The sequence below is a fragment of the Phaethon aethereus genome (assembly GCF_964289735.1).
Source record: "Phaethon aethereus genome assembly, chromosome: 3".
Classification (NCBI taxonomy): domain Eukaryota; kingdom Metazoa; phylum Chordata; class Aves; order Phaethontiformes; family Phaethontidae; genus Phaethon; species Phaethon aethereus.
Genome location: NC_138576.1, coordinates 106,324,397 through 106,341,867, shown reverse-complemented (window position 1 = coordinate 106,341,867; position 17,471 = coordinate 106,324,397). Strand labels below are relative to the sequence as shown.

The following is a 17,471-nucleotide window of genomic DNA, read 5'->3' as shown; positions in this document are numbered from 1 at the left end:
TGCTTCTCCCGAACTTCTCATTGTAACAGAAAAGGCAATACAAGCAACAGAGACATAAGCATAATCCTTCATACATGGTCCTATCATCTTTAAAAATACTTGAGACATTTAGAAACCAAATTTTTAAATGTTTAGTAGCTCTGTGTGTGCAATATTGTTGGGTGAAAAATTGTGAATACAATCAACTTTAGGCTTAATCAGCCTCAGATGACATGTAGCAGAATTTGTGGGTCTGTAATTCATAGAGCTATCCATAGTATCAGCTGAATTCATCTAAGGATTTGTCAGCAAAAACTAGATTCAGTTAGGTTCACATACAACCTCATTCCATCTTACCCCATTTCTGAAACCTTATGGATAGGAGTACTTGTGAAAATATTTACTCGTACTTAAATGCAGCTGAGTTCTGACTGCAAAGTAGGGAACAGAGTATGCAAGAACTAAAACTTTAACCGGAGAGAAAATATTTTTAAGATCTATAAACATCAAATATGTCCATCTGGGACTTTTTCTTTATGCTGCTTTTCTTAACTTAGCCTGTTACTCTTTATTTCTAATGGTACCTACTTCTCAGTTTCTCAGGAACTATTCTTTTCTGCTCTGGTTGGATTACATATCAAAGTGTGATCTAACGTACTATAATTCACTCTATGTGTTGGCTTAGATTCTCCTGTCTCTCTTTCTAAGACTTCTCTTTTATTAATTTCCATAAGTCCTATGGCTGTAATCTTGGCTGCCTTTCATTTTCCAGAGTTTTCATCATGCCAGTCCATAGACAAGCAGGTGTATTCCTTTGGGTCCGTCACCCGGGAAAACAGAGCATGAAGGTGGTATCTGGGGTAAACCTTATTGCAGAAAAACCTAGATCAAGTGATGCAGTAGACTCTATAAAGAATAATGACAATGCTTGCTTTTTAAATACAAGTGTTTGAAAAAAGGTATTAGGTGACAGAAACTCAAAGAGAAAGTTTGAGAGAAAATGGGACATTATTAAATATAAATAAAGAGATACTGTAATACGGTTTCATGAGCTTGATTATAGCATAAAATTGTTAGTTGGAGGAATAACTAATTCCCTGCTGTTGGGTGTTGTGGTTTGTTTTTTTTGGGGGGGGGGGGTATGTGTGTGTGTGTTTTGTTTTGTTTTTTTTTATTCTGGACCTACACTCCCACACAGTAAAAGTTTCATGACTGATGTCTTCAGTGTCCCTCTTGCTTTTGTAAGTGTCTCATAGCTACTCTTTCCAAACATATTTTCACCCCCTGAATCTCAGTCGTCTTCATGTCTTTTACTTGTCCGAAGATTTTCTGAGCATATTCCAATGGCTTATAGCAATCCTCTTACCTCTTTAGTGTTACAATATCAAATGTTGCAGTGTGGAAAGGGGAATGAAGTTTCTGCTAAGAATTGCTGTGTGCAGATTCTATTGCTGTCACTATTTCTGGAAGAAAAATGCTTGTTTCAACCTGTCCCACAGATTGGAGCCAGTTTCTAGAGTAATCTTTTGCACTCCTGATATCTGTGAGGTTCTGAAGTTGTAACTGTTGATGACAATAACTTCATTTGGGATATGATGCCAAGGCATAAGGCCCAATGCTTTCAGTGGTCTCTTCGTTGTCATGGTTCTCACCCTTCCTCTTCTTTGGTAAAGAAGTCACTGTCACTTCTGTGCAAGAAATGGCCAAAATGATCTCAAGAATCTTGGCCAAATCTAGCCAGTTGCCTGGCTTGTAAAGTAAGTCCCTGTACCATTAAAATTATACTATGGCTCCACATCTCATTCAGGTAACCTCCAAACATCATCTGTGAGATTAAAAAAATGGTATCGTGGCCCACTTAACTTGCAAAGATCTGATAGTCTGAAGCATCTAAAAACAGAGCCAGTTATGCAGCGTAAGTTTTAGCAGTTCACCTGCTATGTCAAGATCAATGGCATCATATTTTAGTGAGCCAGTTGCTCTTGATAGGCACAGTGTGTTAGAAGTATTTTCTTATCTTTTGGCTGAGAGAATAAAATCTAACAAATTAGTAGGAAAAAAAGGAACTGTTTCTAAGTAAACATTCCTCAGTGCATGAGGAGAGAAAAAAGGAACTCAGGCTGGCATAAATCCTGTTGCATTATTACAGCACAGAGCAATGTGTTTGGAGAGTGAAGATTTGACATATATTTTTATTTTCAAACGTCATACTAGTTTACATTACTCAGCCCTTTAACTGCCAAACTGTAAAAGTCCATTATGCTACTGAAAGGAATATACAAATTATCCTCTGGCACTTCAGGCGGGAGTTTTACATATACACTGTTATTCTATCAGCCAGCTAGCTGCACGATTCTATTAAGGAGTAAGTGAGAAAATGATATTGCCTGCAAACTAATTGTACAAAGACTCTGAAATAAGTAATCAGAGCCCAGTTCTTTCTGAAAACTAGCCAGAAGATATTATAAATTGCCCAGTTGTCAGCCCGGTTTAAAGACTCGGAGCTGCCATGTTGATTTTGTTCACTGTATAACATAGCTACCTCTCCAACTGTTGACAGGACTGGGCAAACTGAACTTTTACAAGCTGCTCAGTTTTAGCCTCTGGCATCATGCAGTAGACAAGTAGGTAGTATAGCTTCCTTTTGAACCTTCCTCATTGAAATAAAATGCAAATCTGAGCATCCTGAATATATGTAGTGTACCTATGAAATTGTACAGATTCCCAAATACTTCTTAAAATAATTACTTCTATATACTACAAATAAAGAGACAGAAAATAAGAAATTATGAGAGCTCTAATGACCTGCAATGTGCAGCAAATTTAGGTTTTTACCAAAATATGTTCACTAGTACTTTGAGTACTTGGTAAAACACATTTTGAGTATGCTAGATATCCAGGTACATATGCATTGTGAAATTACATGAGGGTTTTTTGGTTTTGTTTAAGGAAAACTCACTGACAGAAACGGAGTCTCTCCATGGCATATTTAATGAAATGCTGCATTCATATGTGAAGTGATGACAAAATGTTGGTTTCCTTGAACTCTTACTGCAGTCTACCTGTATTCTAAAATGCTGAAACGCTTCAGGGGAACCAGCTATGGCCATTGGTAAGGTGTGCAGCAATAAATCCAGTTACTGTAACTCTACTGAGTTCATTGGAGGAGCTCTTTCCAACATCTTCCAAGTTTATTTTCTGACATCAAAAATTAAGATTGAACATCTGCTGTAAAATATAATTCATTGAAGTAAAGCAGCCTAAATTGACAGAAGATGATTCCCCCTCTAAGCTGAAGTACTGGAATCTAAGTGACTAGAATCATAGCTCATTTTAGAGTTTTTTAAGTGGCAAGAATTTGCAGGAAAAATAAGTTATATTGCCTGCGCATATTGTGCTGCACGCTACAGCCCCTTGCCATGTTTCACAGGATTTTGCACAAAACTGAAATGTTAGGATCTGGATTAGAAGTGTCTACTTAGGGAAATAAGCAATCTTGCTTACATTTTTCTGGTTTTGAATACTACTTTTTTTTGACATCCATACCTTTGTCATCTGTGCCTTCACACAAGGACTCTGGCTATAGTGGGAGTGCTCCACTTGCTTCAGTACAGAGCTTTGCTGCTTGAAGTTCTGTGTTGTAATCTTGAACTTGTTTTTCATCACGATTGTTTCTGACCTTGTGCAAAGATATCTTTGATCTTGTGCAAAGCATTTCTGATTCGTTGTTTCTTTTTTTTTTTTTAAATGGGGGTGGTAATACATTTATTACTTTAATATGATGAAGTTAATTAGATACAATTTGTGAAAGGCTTTGAAGGTCTCCTTGTGTAGCAGTTGTGCCTCACTAAGAATGCCTCATTCCCTCATGTGAAATGAATTGTATTAGAAGTTTTCCAGCAACTGTTGTGCTGAATTTCCTACCTGCCATATCCTTCAGTTTCTTAAATAGCTTTCATCTCAGGAGCTAAGGAAGGGGAAGAGGACTAAGCTGAAGTTTGAGTTTTGTCAAAAAGAACTGTTCGCATTCAGACACACCAAGTTCTGTTTTGCTTGCCAGCATGCTAAGTCAGACATGTAGCAATGTTCAGGAGGAATAAAGCCTGCAAAGGCCTTAAAAGGTTGAGCAAAGTGTGCTGGCTGTATTGGCAGAATATACATTGCACCATGCAGACCTCCGTTATCATAAATACTTAACCAGTTTTCAATAGATGTAAGTGGTTTAAGTATTGCTTCCTGTTGAATTAGCAGTTGCTGAGAGCATTTGAGTCTTTGTGCAATCCTGCAATCCACTAATGTGATATTTAATGAGGAGATATCAGTCTGGAGAAAGGTAGTCAATATAAATCAGTGTTTACAAAGTGTGATTAACTCTGAAATATTTCATCAATGTTGTGGTCCCAGGCAGACTCTATGCTAATTATTAGAACCTGCGCATGTTTCAGGAGACTTTGACGGACCCTGAGTGCAGCAAACATAGAGCAGCAAAATTGCAATTATGCTCGGACTGTCTCTGATGACAATTTATGCATTTGGTGTGATGACCTCTTGCTTCCCAAGAGGGCAATAAACAGAATGCATTTTCATTAAGATACTAATGCACTTAATCACAGGGGGACAGGGTTAGAAAATAAAGAAATACCTTTAAAGCACGATGTGACAGGCTGATGGGGAAGATACTTTATTTAAAAGTCAGTTTCCTGGTGAAACTTCTGATGCTGCGGAGTCTGTCATACTGAATGTAGTCAGGGGCGATAGGATGCATGGCTGGGTAGATGAATAAGCTGAGCTAAACTGTTTTATGAAAAGTGCAGTGGTGCTAGGGCAAAAGAGAACTCATATTCTCCCATTTGGACTTGGATATCCAAAGGTGTGATTTTATAAAATGTAAAGAAAATTACTCATATGTATTTCACCCATTAATTTTCAGTTGTGGGGTTTTTTCTTATTTTTGAGGATAAATAATGTGTACTAAGCAGTAACAAAAAAAAAAAAAAATTGGAGACACTGCTTTGCCCAGGAGGGCTCACATTTAAGGATCTAGCTTGTTCTAGGCCTTAAGGAGACTTGGGAGGGGCAGAGGGAAACAATCTCTCCCAGTTTTTGTTATTCTGATAACTTGGTAGGAATGATTCTATGCCTCTCAGTAGAGGCACCGGAAAGAGTTCTTACTCCGTCTAAAATACAGAGAGAAGGGGAGATGCCCTGACTGAGAGATCTGGCCCGGCAGCTGTAGAACATGCTAGATGTGGTGGTAGCAGCAATGCTGGTGAGTCCTGCCTGATACACTGTGCCTGCTGTTGTGGAAGGAGAAGGATGAAGGTCTGTAGTACCTGTTACAGTTGATTGTGCAATAAAGCACGACAGTCTCCTTTTTGTATTCTAGACAAAGAAAGACTGATGAAATTGGTGGAAAAAAAGGAAACAAAGTGTGCTCAAGCTAGGAGCTTAAGTATATGGCTTGGTACAGACAATAAATGACAAAATTCCTCCTCCTACCAGCAGGAGTAACCTACGTGGAGGATTTTGCTAGGGACCACGTATGGAGCCAGGCACAGACTCACGTTAATTGTAGTTTTGTTTATTTTTTTTTCATACAGCTGTCTAGATTTAAAAAAAAAAAAAATTCAAAAAGCTTATCCTTGAACTCAACTTTTCATTTTTACTTGAAAGTTGTTTGCTTTCTGTAGCACTATTTACTCTTGATATGTTACAAAATTAAACACAACAGCAATTGTATTAGTACTTCATATATCCATAGTGTCAGTTAGTGATTCTGAATACCTCTCTTTTCCTATACCTTCTGTTACAGGTAACATAGAATACAGCTGCCCAGCAACAAATGAATGTGAAATCACAAAGCGCAGACGCAAGTCTTGCCAAGCCTGCCGCTTCATGAAGTGTCTAAAAGTTGGCATGCTGAAAGAAGGTAAGACTGATCAAGTCCATATGTGTATCTCTGCAAACTCATGCAACAATTGCAGGGCAATCAGAAAGGTGAGAGATCGGTGAGTGTTTGTAAAGGCAGTTTTCATGTACGCTTGCTCTTCCTGACAGTCTGTTTCAGACAGTTGTGGAATCATGGTGTATCTACAAAGAGTTCATCTCTGGAATATTTCTAACTGTGTAGTACAGCAAAATGTACCCCAGCATTTAGTCTCCTTCAGTAGGTGGCTAATAGAATAATCATCAGAATATATCCTCTCATTTTCCTTAACTCTTTTATGATCATGAATTCTCAAATTCCTTATCGACTGTTAGTCTGTCCCAGTTCTGGCAGAAATACACACTGTGCCATCTTTTCCCTATTTTTACTTAGTCTTCATTTCATCGGGACAAACAAAAGGGTTACTTCTCAATTAAACAAGTATAAATATTGAGTATGTCTACTGCAGTTACTGTGACTACACTGGAGGAAATAATGACATTCAGAAGAGGAGAATCCACTTTTTTTTTTTTTTTTTTTTTAAAAAACATGTGGGAACCCCTGCCCCTTACTGTAAGTGTATGTTGAGTGTTTTAATTCATCAGTTACATTTTGATGATATTGAATAACAGGTAAATACAAGAAAATGTTTCCAAGAAACAGTACTATCTCACTTGGAACTTGATTCATCTATGTTACAGAAAGAGGCAATTCCTTAGATCTCAGTCACCCGCAATGCACTTCTGCACTTCTGTTGCTGTTAATATGTATGCAAAAATGCCCCTTTATGTGCATGTATTATATACATTATTATTGCATATTGTATAGTATTGTATTGTGTGCTGTTACCACCAAGAAAGAATAATAAACGTCATGGTCTTCTGAGCTAGATAACCTTTTAAAATAAAGTCAATGTAGTGCTTTTGAAATACTGTCTTCAGTAGAGTACTTTGTGTTAAGCAACTGCTTTAAAAGAGTCCCATGCAATTTTGCTTTGTCAGTGCTTAAAAAGTCCATTCTAATAGATGGCTGATTCTTGCAAATCGTTTGATGGTAATTTAAAATGGGTTTAAGTATACTGCTATCAGGGTAAAATCCAAGAACAACATAGACCAATGGAGAGATGATAGGCAAATTAGGCCTATCACGCACCTACAGACATATTCTTATTGGATTATACTAAGAATAAACCTTGTTCTGTGCAACTGCTTTGGCAGATGCTATGATCCTGTGAGCCAAATCCTGCTTTCCTTAGTCTTCCTTGAGCAAAACTCCTGTCAGACTCGGTGGGGATTTTGCCTCAGTAAGAACGGCAGGATTTGACCCTCTCTTCCAGTGGTGATGGCAGGGTTCTTTACTTGCCAAAATCCTCATATAACTGACCCCTAAGAGCAGTTACTTAAAGGTTAAATTGTGATGCTTAGATGAACTGTAGAAAGAAAAGAATGCCTGAATATGGCACCTTTTGAACGGGACTGTGCTTCTCAACATCTTTTTTTGGTAAGTTAAGACCTCATATTACTAGTAACCTGATGTACAGATATATTGAGCAACTTCTTTGGAAACAAAATGGTGTTATCAAAACCTTTTCTTTTAAACTTTGATGGCACCGTTGCACATCCACTAACATATATATTTAAAAATCTAGTCTGTGTGCAGCTTCTGGGACTGCATAAGGAAATGAAGTGACTCTTCTACAAAAGAATAATTATCTCAGTTACCAGAATTGTGTGCTGTTTTACTATGTTTCTGCATACAATTTTGGTAACTGAGATAATTTAGTTAGACAATTCAGATGCACATTGTGAACCAGATTTTTTTCTGCATGAATTATCATTGTCCATGGATGCAAATCAATCCCACAAGTTTTCTTAATCAGAAATTCATAACTTGTTCTACCTTAAAAGTACATACTTTTCCCCTGAAACTTCTATGATGACAAAATAAGTAATTCCTGTGAAAAGAAGGCTCCTTTGTTAGCCCCACTCCTGGGCACATCATAGTTCTTCTGCTCTTATTGCGTGAGGTTTTTCTGTGAAAACACAGTAAGATTTTTACTTACTTTAAATGACTGGTTCTTTTCATCTAGGGGAGAGTTAGCTTCTCTTCATTTCAGATATTGCTTATCTACCACCTAATAGGACAACCTAAAAGAATCTGCAAGGACATTTTGTTTTCTTTCCTGCTTTAGTGGCCACATTTACTTCTGAAGCCATACTGATGCATAGTACACTTTTAGGACTGTACTTTGAATAGACAGATTTGTTTCTTTTGTTCTTGTTGGAAGGTAGTTTTGGAGGCAGGTGGTGTTGTTTTTACCTATGGGAAAGTCTGGAAATGAGTTTTTGGCTTTGACCGCATCTTTTATGCACAGAATGAAGAAAGATGATACACTTACTTCTTTCATGTGTAAAGTGGTGTAAATTTATTGATTAGCATGGACTTACACTGTGCTGAAATAATTCTTGCTGTATCTTAAATGTTTCTTTATGTACAGACAAGGATTTCAGTCCCATGCACAATGTCAGAGATCATGCTGCAGTAAATCTATTCAAATGTAAACCTGTTCAATTCAATTACCAGTTTATAATAAAATTTGCTGCTGCAGCCTCCACGTTTGTCACAGCAGTCTCTACATGCTGATGGCACAGCATGCCTGGAAATTGACAGCCTAAATCTATTTACAAAAAAAAATTTAGTTGCAGACCTGAAATAAAATCAAGTTTAAGCAGCTTTGAGGGGAGCATCATATTCCTTACAAGAACTTCTGCACATCTGCCAGTGTACATCTTCTCCAGAAATCTTATCCTGTAGTGGGGAGTTTTCTTCTAGGAATTTTCCTTAACAAACAATTTTTAAATGTAATCTTAAGTAAAACAATTATCAGACATTGCGCTTCCCTTCACATTTGGAAGGAATTTATTACATTGTTATTTTGTGAATTGCCATATAAAATTAATGGTAGAAATCACAGTGCCTGGAAAAACATCCTGAGTTTTATTTTAGCTTTTAGGGCAAGATCCGAAAACCTCTTTCAGCAAACATATAGAGTGGCTTCTCTAATGACAGCTGCATGTTAAATCATTTATTGTGGGAAGATAACGGTGCTTTTCATCCAGCATCCAGTGTTTCTGCAAGAGATCTAGTGTTAGGATTTTTGGGCTGTGTCTTGGCATCAAACCCTGGGAAGGAATTGGGTTTCTGGTCACATGTAATACAGGGTGGAGTGGGGAATTTCTGCATATATTCTCAAGCATGTTGATGGGGGTATAGCCAGCAATACCTAGATCAAGATTCTTAACAACTTATAAGTTGTGGGCCAGAATCTAGAGAAGGAAGGGTAAAGCAGTGTCATACTGGTCTGAGCTGGAGTGGGATTGAAGTCCTGGCTCTTGTCTGCATCACCTATTGAGTAGCACAAGGAGGTTACTACAGGCTGATCCAGAAGAACATTTCATTGTTGTTTAGCCCATGGACTGTTATTTGAAAATGTATGTCTGTGTATGGATGGTTTTTGAGTATGTATTATGTTTCATACTGAAGCATTCAGCAGATGCTGCTGAGCTTTTAAGCACATAACAAATATGAGGGCATCATATTTTCATTTACTTTCTTAGGCAATGGTTATTAGCAGAGCATCAGAATATACTTTACTCAAAGAAGAAACTTTACATTTTTCTATTTTTAATTTTGTGTGTCAATATTATGAAAAATCAGATTTTTCAAGGATCACAATTGGTTCTTCTCCTGAAATATGGTTTCTTTGACTGTGGTTATGTTTTGGTAGATTCTCTCAGGTTCACAAGAACATATGAAACAACATAAAGATACTTGTATAGTCTAGAGAGAAACTTTTCAAATGTATCCCCAGTGATTTCTTTAAATAATGCAATTGGTGAAAGGGGCGGGAACAACAATTTGCCCTTTAAAAAAATGAACACTTTTTAGACATTTTCTAGCTTTCAGTTCTGTTGGCTTACAATCAGTCTTTTAAGTTTGTCCTTTCAAACACTTTGGAAGCCAGTGATTAGTTTGCTTCAGGAGGTAGAATTAAATCTGTGTCCATGTGCAAGATTGGGTGTTTTAGCTAGTTTCCTTTTTATATAGCTAGTTGGAGTGAGAAAAGGGGGTTGATGTTTTTTTTCTTTCCTAAGAAGGCAAATTGGATGTAAAACTGCATGAGTTGATATGGGAAATCATGGGTGGATATCTGACTTTTATTTTTTGTGTTGTTAGTTGATCTGGTTGGATGCTCCTTTTAGTCTTCCATTAGTACTATATGCCTTTTAATACTGTCTGTGGGACTGCTTACTAGCATGTGTCTCTGATAGAAGATAGTAATCTAAGTTTATTATACTGCATATCTTGCTCAGAATAGCTGCCCTTTTGAAATAATTCCACTGGAGTAATTATTCCAAAATAAAATTACGTTTTGTTTCAGATGCAGAGTTCATATAACTGTTGTTTCAAAAGATTATTCTATATGTTTCAATTTTCTCCATGGAGGCAAAACCATAGCCTCAGTTTTATATGGTAGCAAGGTTAAAAATTACAGTTCAGAGGGGAACCTATTGGGTGGCACTAATGCAGCTTTTAGACCATCTGAAATAGTGTATCCTGCCTTAGCTCTCTCAGTTCTGAGCAGTGCTAGTTCACACTCCTTACAGGACTGTTGACACCAAAACATCTTCCATATATCTCTCATCTCTGATATATGGATATTTTCAGAATTTTTTATAGGTTGTTTGCACTGGCTGATCTGCATTGGTTGTTATTTCAGAAAGTATAGTTCATAAGTGGGTGATACACAAGGAAGCAAATTTAAGTTTATTTGAAAAGTAACTTATATCATAATGAAATGGCAGAAAATTTGGGTTGCTTCACATAAATATGTTTGTATTTTCCTTATGAAGGGATGGCCGTTACAAGTTATCATTGGATACTTCGTACCCAGTTAGGATAGACAGAGTGACAGAATTCCAGCTTAATTAGTCCAGCTATTAAAAATGGGAGGCCAGATCTGCACCTAGGAGTAATGGAAGCTGGTGGAGCTACATTAGACTGATGTTCATTTGGCAGGTTTAGCAATCTATGCTATGGGGAAATTGCTAATATACCTTTCTGTGTCTGTGAGTCTTCCCTGATGCCAGTATGTTAGCAGTCATTCAGGCTCTAAAAAGGAATAGAAACTCTCCAAGCTCGTCATCCAGCAATGCTGACTTCAGTGTAACCCTTCCCATCACAGTAGTGCAGTTAGCATGTTGTTCTTACACTCCTCACTGAGGAGCCCTTAACACTTCTAATTCATTAGTTTGGGATTTTTTTAAAAGGTTTTGTACAGTCCCTGAAAGTGACTTCAGCATCCCTTGGACAGTGTTAAGGCAGTAGTCAGAATCTGTGTGTAAATACATTCTGTATTTTAAGTCTTTTTTCTTCGGCACTAATCTGAATAAAAGCAATTACTGACAGTTTTTAAAATCCGTGAACATTGGAGATGGTCACAGAACTGTAATGAACCAGAAGATTATTACACATCAGTCAAACTTTTTCTTAACATGCTAAAATTGGGGTTCTCTAAAGTGGTTTTGCTTCACACTTTGAGAAATTTCATTAATTCAAATATAAGAATACATTTTTTAGAGGTATATGTATTTTAAAGCATAAATTACCGAGTTTATTATGCAAAGATTACCGTATGAACATCTTTGGCTTGTGTTAAGCAGCAGATCGGATTAAATTATCATATTGATCCTTTCTGGTTTTGACAATCTGTGAAAATGAATCTGATACAGCAAGGAGAATAGGCAGCTTGAGTTTACGCTTACGTAAAGACATGCATGATATGCACAAAAGCAGATTAATGGATTCTCTCTCAAAATAATAAATAAAACTAGGCAATACTTTTTATAACTAAAAATGTGTTATCACCTATGTTTTGAGGCTAGTGAAAAAGCCTTAATAGGATTCCTCCTAACAACATGTCCTTTGAAAAGACCTGTGCATAAGACATTGCCAAGGTAAATTTCTCTCACAAGTCTAATACCATTAGTCTGCCAAGAGGAAAGCAGAAATTATTGTGGAGGAAGTTTTAGTTTCTGCTGCCTTCAGAAATTAGAACAAAGGGAAGGAGAAAGCATTAATGGTATTCAAAGAAAATATTTCTATACAGGATGACAGTTAATAGAGTGGCGTTGACCTCAGTGATATTTCTTATGCTCTCCATTGTAGTATTACACTTAAGGAGCTCCTTCATTAATGCAGGATATTAAACAAAGCTCCTGTGTTATAACATCAAGAGAGAACATAGTGCGTCTTCTGTTCAAGTCTCTTCCGAATATCAACCCTTTTCTATGTTTCAATGCATTATGAGGGAGTTTGGTTTCTAGTGCAGATATTTTTTGGAAGTGTTTCTTTTCCTATTCTTATCCCTCCTTCCCCCATTTTGCCCTTTCTTCCCCCCATTTCACCCTTTTCACCTTCCACCCCTTTCCCCCTCTTCTTCCTACCTTCTCCCCTCTTCTTCCTACCTTCTCCCCTCTTCTTCCTACCTTCTCCCCTCTTCTTCCTACCTTCAATTTCTTCCTTCCCCTTCCTTTTATTTCCTTCTTCCCCTTTTTCTTTCCCCCTTCCCCCTTGCTCTCTTTCTTTCTTTCATTCAACCTGTGCTTGGTTTAATATACACTGGGACCTGTTAAATCTCCTTGGAAACAATAGAAACTAATCTCTAAGTGGTGTTGGTGTTCATAAGTAGGCCTCTTTCCTCCTAACCAAAATGTGGCCTGATAGCCCAGTTCACACATTAGAACTGACAGCCCAATTTGTCTGCCCTAAAACACAGCTCATGACTATCCACTCTCTGTAACTGATGAGGAAGGACAAACTATTCAGCTGCAGGTTAGTGTTTATAGTGAGCTCAAGCAACTAGCATTTCTGTTCATCCATTAAAAAAAATACTCAAGAAAAAGCAAATATTGGAAATGTGGATATTCTCTCTGGGTTTAGAAATCGCACGGAAGTACCTACAGCTAAGACCAGCTGTCGGCTTCCTGAGAAGTTCTCACGGTGCTTGTGTTGCAGTGTTGTGCCAGTCTGGTTTGTGTTCTGCCTCTGAGCATTTTTGGTCCCCATAAGCTCACTGGGAATGAAACAGAGAAGTCCCAACAATTCACTGGACTCAGTCTTTAAACAAAATTTCTCTCCTCCTAGATACAATTTTGTTCTGCAGTTATCCCTTTATGTAAATACTCCACTCATGAAAGAGGAGGTATGAAGTGAATGTAGAGAAAGCAGTATCGTTTATATGTCTGTATTTGAGAACTATTTACATTTCTTGCCTTTCCACTGATTTGTGAATGTACTTTTTGATGTTGGCATCTGCAGATCTGGGGTCAAAGCTGTTGGCTGGCAATCCTTGAGGTTAGATATTAGACTTGATTCTGCTCCCGCAGTAGTGACTGCAGTTGTTTGCCGGGTCAGGCAAGCAGCAGCAAAGAATTCATTTGGCCTGTAGTTACTTTGTAGTTTTGTTATTAAAAATAGTGAGTTTGAAAGATTTTGAATGGGATTAAAATGTACGGTATTTTTCTTAGTGCACGTACCTTACCTATTACTTCCTCAGAATTAGGAGGAGTAGATTCTGCAGATTCATAAGTCTACTTAAATTGGAATACCATTAAAAATTAATCACTTTATGATGAGAAAATATTAGTACAATCTGAGGTTGTTAACTGAACATTCTCATTTGTCATATTTCTTCTTTTGATCCTAAAATAAAGAAGCAGTATTTTTCTAATTGTCTTGAAATTATTATTCAATTTAAAAAAAAAAAAATCAGTGGATTTAGCACCTGTGAGCATCTGCTTATGCACTGAAAGTACAGTGACAGTAATATAAGTGATCAGGGAAGGTAGAGACAAGTCTGAAGGATGTAGGACTGTGTATGATATGGCATCTTTTCCCATGAGCTCCCAGACAAATAACCGCCTCTCATTCTTGGTTTCTGCCACCCATAAACACATACATCAATATGGCACTGCTATTTATTGCAGGGTGCTTGAATTCTTGTACAGGGGTCCTGCCCTATATTAAATAGGGGTCATTTTGTAAAGAGTGTCATTAATGTTGTTTGTATTCTTTGCTTTTGTCTTTTTCTGCTGTGCAGATACTTACACATCTTGTGCTTGAGTGGAATAGGTTTAGCGTGTCAGGTAGAAGGTACATTTAGCAGTGATGCATATGCATGTCTCTAAAATGCTGCTTTGGAGTCAATCTCTTTTTGTATTTTACTTAGCCCTTATTTGGGCAGCACACACATCTCCTCAAAAAGACTTTTGCTATGTAAAATCTTAGTAGAAACAAGATGTATGGTAGGATTATTTGGGGTGAAGTGCTGAAATAATGTAGGTTCTCTCACTGAGAACTGCTGTTTATAGAGTTGGGGGATGATTGACTTTAGGCATCAATAAATTTCCATCCTTGCCACAAATAATTTTTTTGATTTGTAGTAATTGCTGGAATTCTCAAAAGTCCAGTGACACTGGTACTGTCCAAGTCACAATTACATAAAATATGTTCCAGGGCTATCAGAGAAGGATTAGTTACTCCCACAACTGATAATCCTGATGGTCAGTACTGTTCTCTACCTTAGCTATGCAGGCGTGCTTGGCATGGTCAAAGGGCTCTCAACCACCAAACTCTCTGTTCCAAGGCTTATTGAGCTCCGGGTGCAAGGGAGGGGGGGAAGAAATGCATCACCACAGGGACGTTGATGTAACTAAGCCCCAGTCTTCTCTCTGGTCAGTAATTGTCCTTTTTTAAGCTGGAGGTGTTTTTACTAGCAGTAAGTCTTTGTCACTTCTACTCGCTGAGTCACTGTGTGAAGCTGGCATATTATTTAGTTTGCAGTTTGTAATGTGGCTTTTGTGGTTGAAAGTCAACAGCCTGAAATCTGAAATAAATGTCATCTTCAGCAGTGAATTGTCATTGTGTCAAATTTTGCCCTGCTTACTAGCTATTCTAAACGAGCCCCTTCTTCTCCTTCTTCTCCTTCTCCTTCTCCTTCTCCTTCTCCTTCTCCTTCTCCTTCTCCTTCTCCTTCTCCTTCTCCTTCTCCTTCTCCTTCTCCTTCTCCTTCTCCTTCTCCTTCTCCTTCTCCTTCTCCTTCTCCTTCTCCTTCTCCTTCTCCTTCTCCTTCTCCTTCTCCTTCTCCTTCTCCTTCTCCTTCTCCTTCTCCTTCTCCTTCTCCTTCTCCTTCTCCTTCTCCTTCTCCTTCTCCTTCTCCTTCCTCTCCTTCGGTATTTATATGATAGAAAAGAGAAACTGAGGGGGGGTCTGTCTCCCTCATAATAGTGACTAAATATAGCTATTAATCTTTACAAATTAAAAACATAGCTTTATTTTAAGCCTCAATAGTCTTTTATTAGATTAATGATTCTGGAGGAAGCTGAACACAAGGTATGTTAAATATATTCACTTACTGAATAATATCAATATTTTCCTGTTTGGTCTTTATTGTTCCAACAAAGTTAATATGTTTATCTATTTTTCTCTTCTTAAGCATCTGCTTTTAGCTCTCAGGATCATCAGGTATAAGAGCAGATGTCAATTTGATATACTGTTTTAGTGCAGCCGAACCAAAATCAACGCTCTATACAACTTCATTCCATAAGATCTTATTGCAGTCTATGTTAAAACAGTTAATTACTAAAATAGTTCATTTAGAAATATTAAAATACTTTCTAGAGGAAAGTCTAGTTGATACTATTCTTTAATCAGCTTAACTCCAGTCTGTGCCCTCAGTGGCAGAATTGTTGGTGTGCTTTAAATATTTTGCAGCAAAACTGCTTGACTAACAAGAGAGAATGTTGGTAATTTGCTGCATGCTGAGCACATGCAGACCCTAGGAATCAACAAATAATACAAGACCATCATCCTTATCTTTTGTCTCTTTCTTTTCTTTCCTTTTTCTAGCCAAGAGGTAGTCCATACAGCAGTGCTGTTCTTGCCATTTTTAGTCAGCCATATCAAAATTATTTATTGCTTCGCCATTGCCCTTTGCCCCTTTCTACTATTCCTTTGCAGGCCTGTGGGTGGCTGACTGAAGAAAGGCTTTTCAGAGGGGCCATGTCTTTCATTCTGGTCTGAATCAGTCACCAGATAGGTCTTACATCATTTGTTAAACAGTTGTACAGCCACATGTTGCTTTTCATGACAGCCCGCCAGATTGGGTTTACAGTGGTGTCCAGTGTCTAAGTTTCTTAAGTTCTATATCATTTTCATATTTTCTGTAATTCAATGAATGCTTAAGAAACAGGCACCTTATGTTTCATTGTGTGGCCAATCCCAAGAGTTACCTACTGAAACATAAGAGGAGGAATATATTTGTTGTAAGTCACCAGAACTACTGGATTTCTGGATATAGTTTGTAGAATCAGTTAAGATAAGATGACTTAAGAGATGGTATAAATATACTTTGGATCCAGATTGAGGGTACCTGCCCATGATTATTGAATGTTAGGAGAGATCTTGCTCCGAACTGTTTTTTACGTTCACAAGCTACTTGCTGGTTTCCCTGTCAAACTTTTGATGAAAGCTCTTAAGCTTCAAATTTCAAGACAGATTAGACTGCTACATATTGAAATAGGAAAATGAATGTTTACCTTAAAAGGTAGAAAGCGTTTTTAAAATACCAGTTTAAATGCATTGCTTTTGTGAATTCTCGCTCAAAGATGTATTAGAAAAGTTTCTGCTAATTTATACCGCAGGTGAAGGATCCATCAGGCTGAGAAGAGAAGCTCTGAGTATAACGATCTTGTAAAGGGACTGAATAGGCTCCTCCTTTTCAACAGCCCTCAAGAACATCACCCCAAAATACAAATTTCTGATTGTATTCCAGAGAAAAAGAGAAGTTGAAACACCTTTGAGTCTGGTGTGTACAGGAATAGTCTTTGCTCATGTTTTTCATCTGACAGAGCATGCCTTATGCCCCATTGCTTGTTCTTGTGTGAGATGCAAAGGAATGCAGTAATCAGAGAACAAAGCCACAGACTAGCTAAGATGACATAAGATTCTTCTTTCTTCTCTTTTTATCTTCTCTCATTTTCATTATTTTCTAATCTTTTTCCTCTTCATACCACAGTTGTATCAGAAGAATGCTGATGAGAAAATACTTGCTGCAAGCACATATCCTCCAGGCAGTCTCTTTCTGGCCAGGTGGGAAAGAGAATCATTAATTTCTTGAGGTTCTCGTTACCTGACCTATGCTATTTTGTGAGTACTAGTCAAGCTGAATGACTGTATTTCCTCCTGGGCATTCTGGTATTGCTGGAGATACCCATAATGGCAAGATACTTCAGCTGATCTCTAATTAAAATACTTGTTATGAAGTATTCTTAAACACGGCTGCTTAATGAAGTTAGAAAAAGCATTTGGATGCAGAGTGTGAAGGCTTCAAATGTTGGAGTTCCTCTCTAGGGAGCTGCGTGCAATCAGAAAGCATTCTGAATGCTAGCAATCCATCTCATTTTGTTCCCATTTGTTTTCTCTAATTTCCTGCCTTTTTGAATGC

The 17,471-nt window shown here is 37.6% G+C and overlaps 1 protein-coding gene across 5 annotated transcripts in view; it reads left to right on the top strand.

Moving 5' to 3' along the window:
• The window catches only part of ESRRG (estrogen related receptor gamma), a gene marked incomplete at its 5' end in the record, with an annotated part of 375,885 nt that overhangs the window by 254,906 nt on the left and 103,508 nt on the right, over positions 1-17,471 (top strand). For 4 of the 5 annotated variants that reach the window (XM_081997740.1, XM_081997738.1, XM_081997739.1 and 1 more), the window contains one exon: positions 5,792-5,908. The exons of the other annotated variant lie outside the window; for it this stretch is intronic. In XM_081997740.1, coding sequence (XP_081853866.1) covers positions 5,792-5,908 — 117 coding nt within the window. The remainder of the gene's footprint in view (positions 1-5,791; positions 5,909-17,471) is intronic. 5 annotated transcript variants of the gene reach the window in all.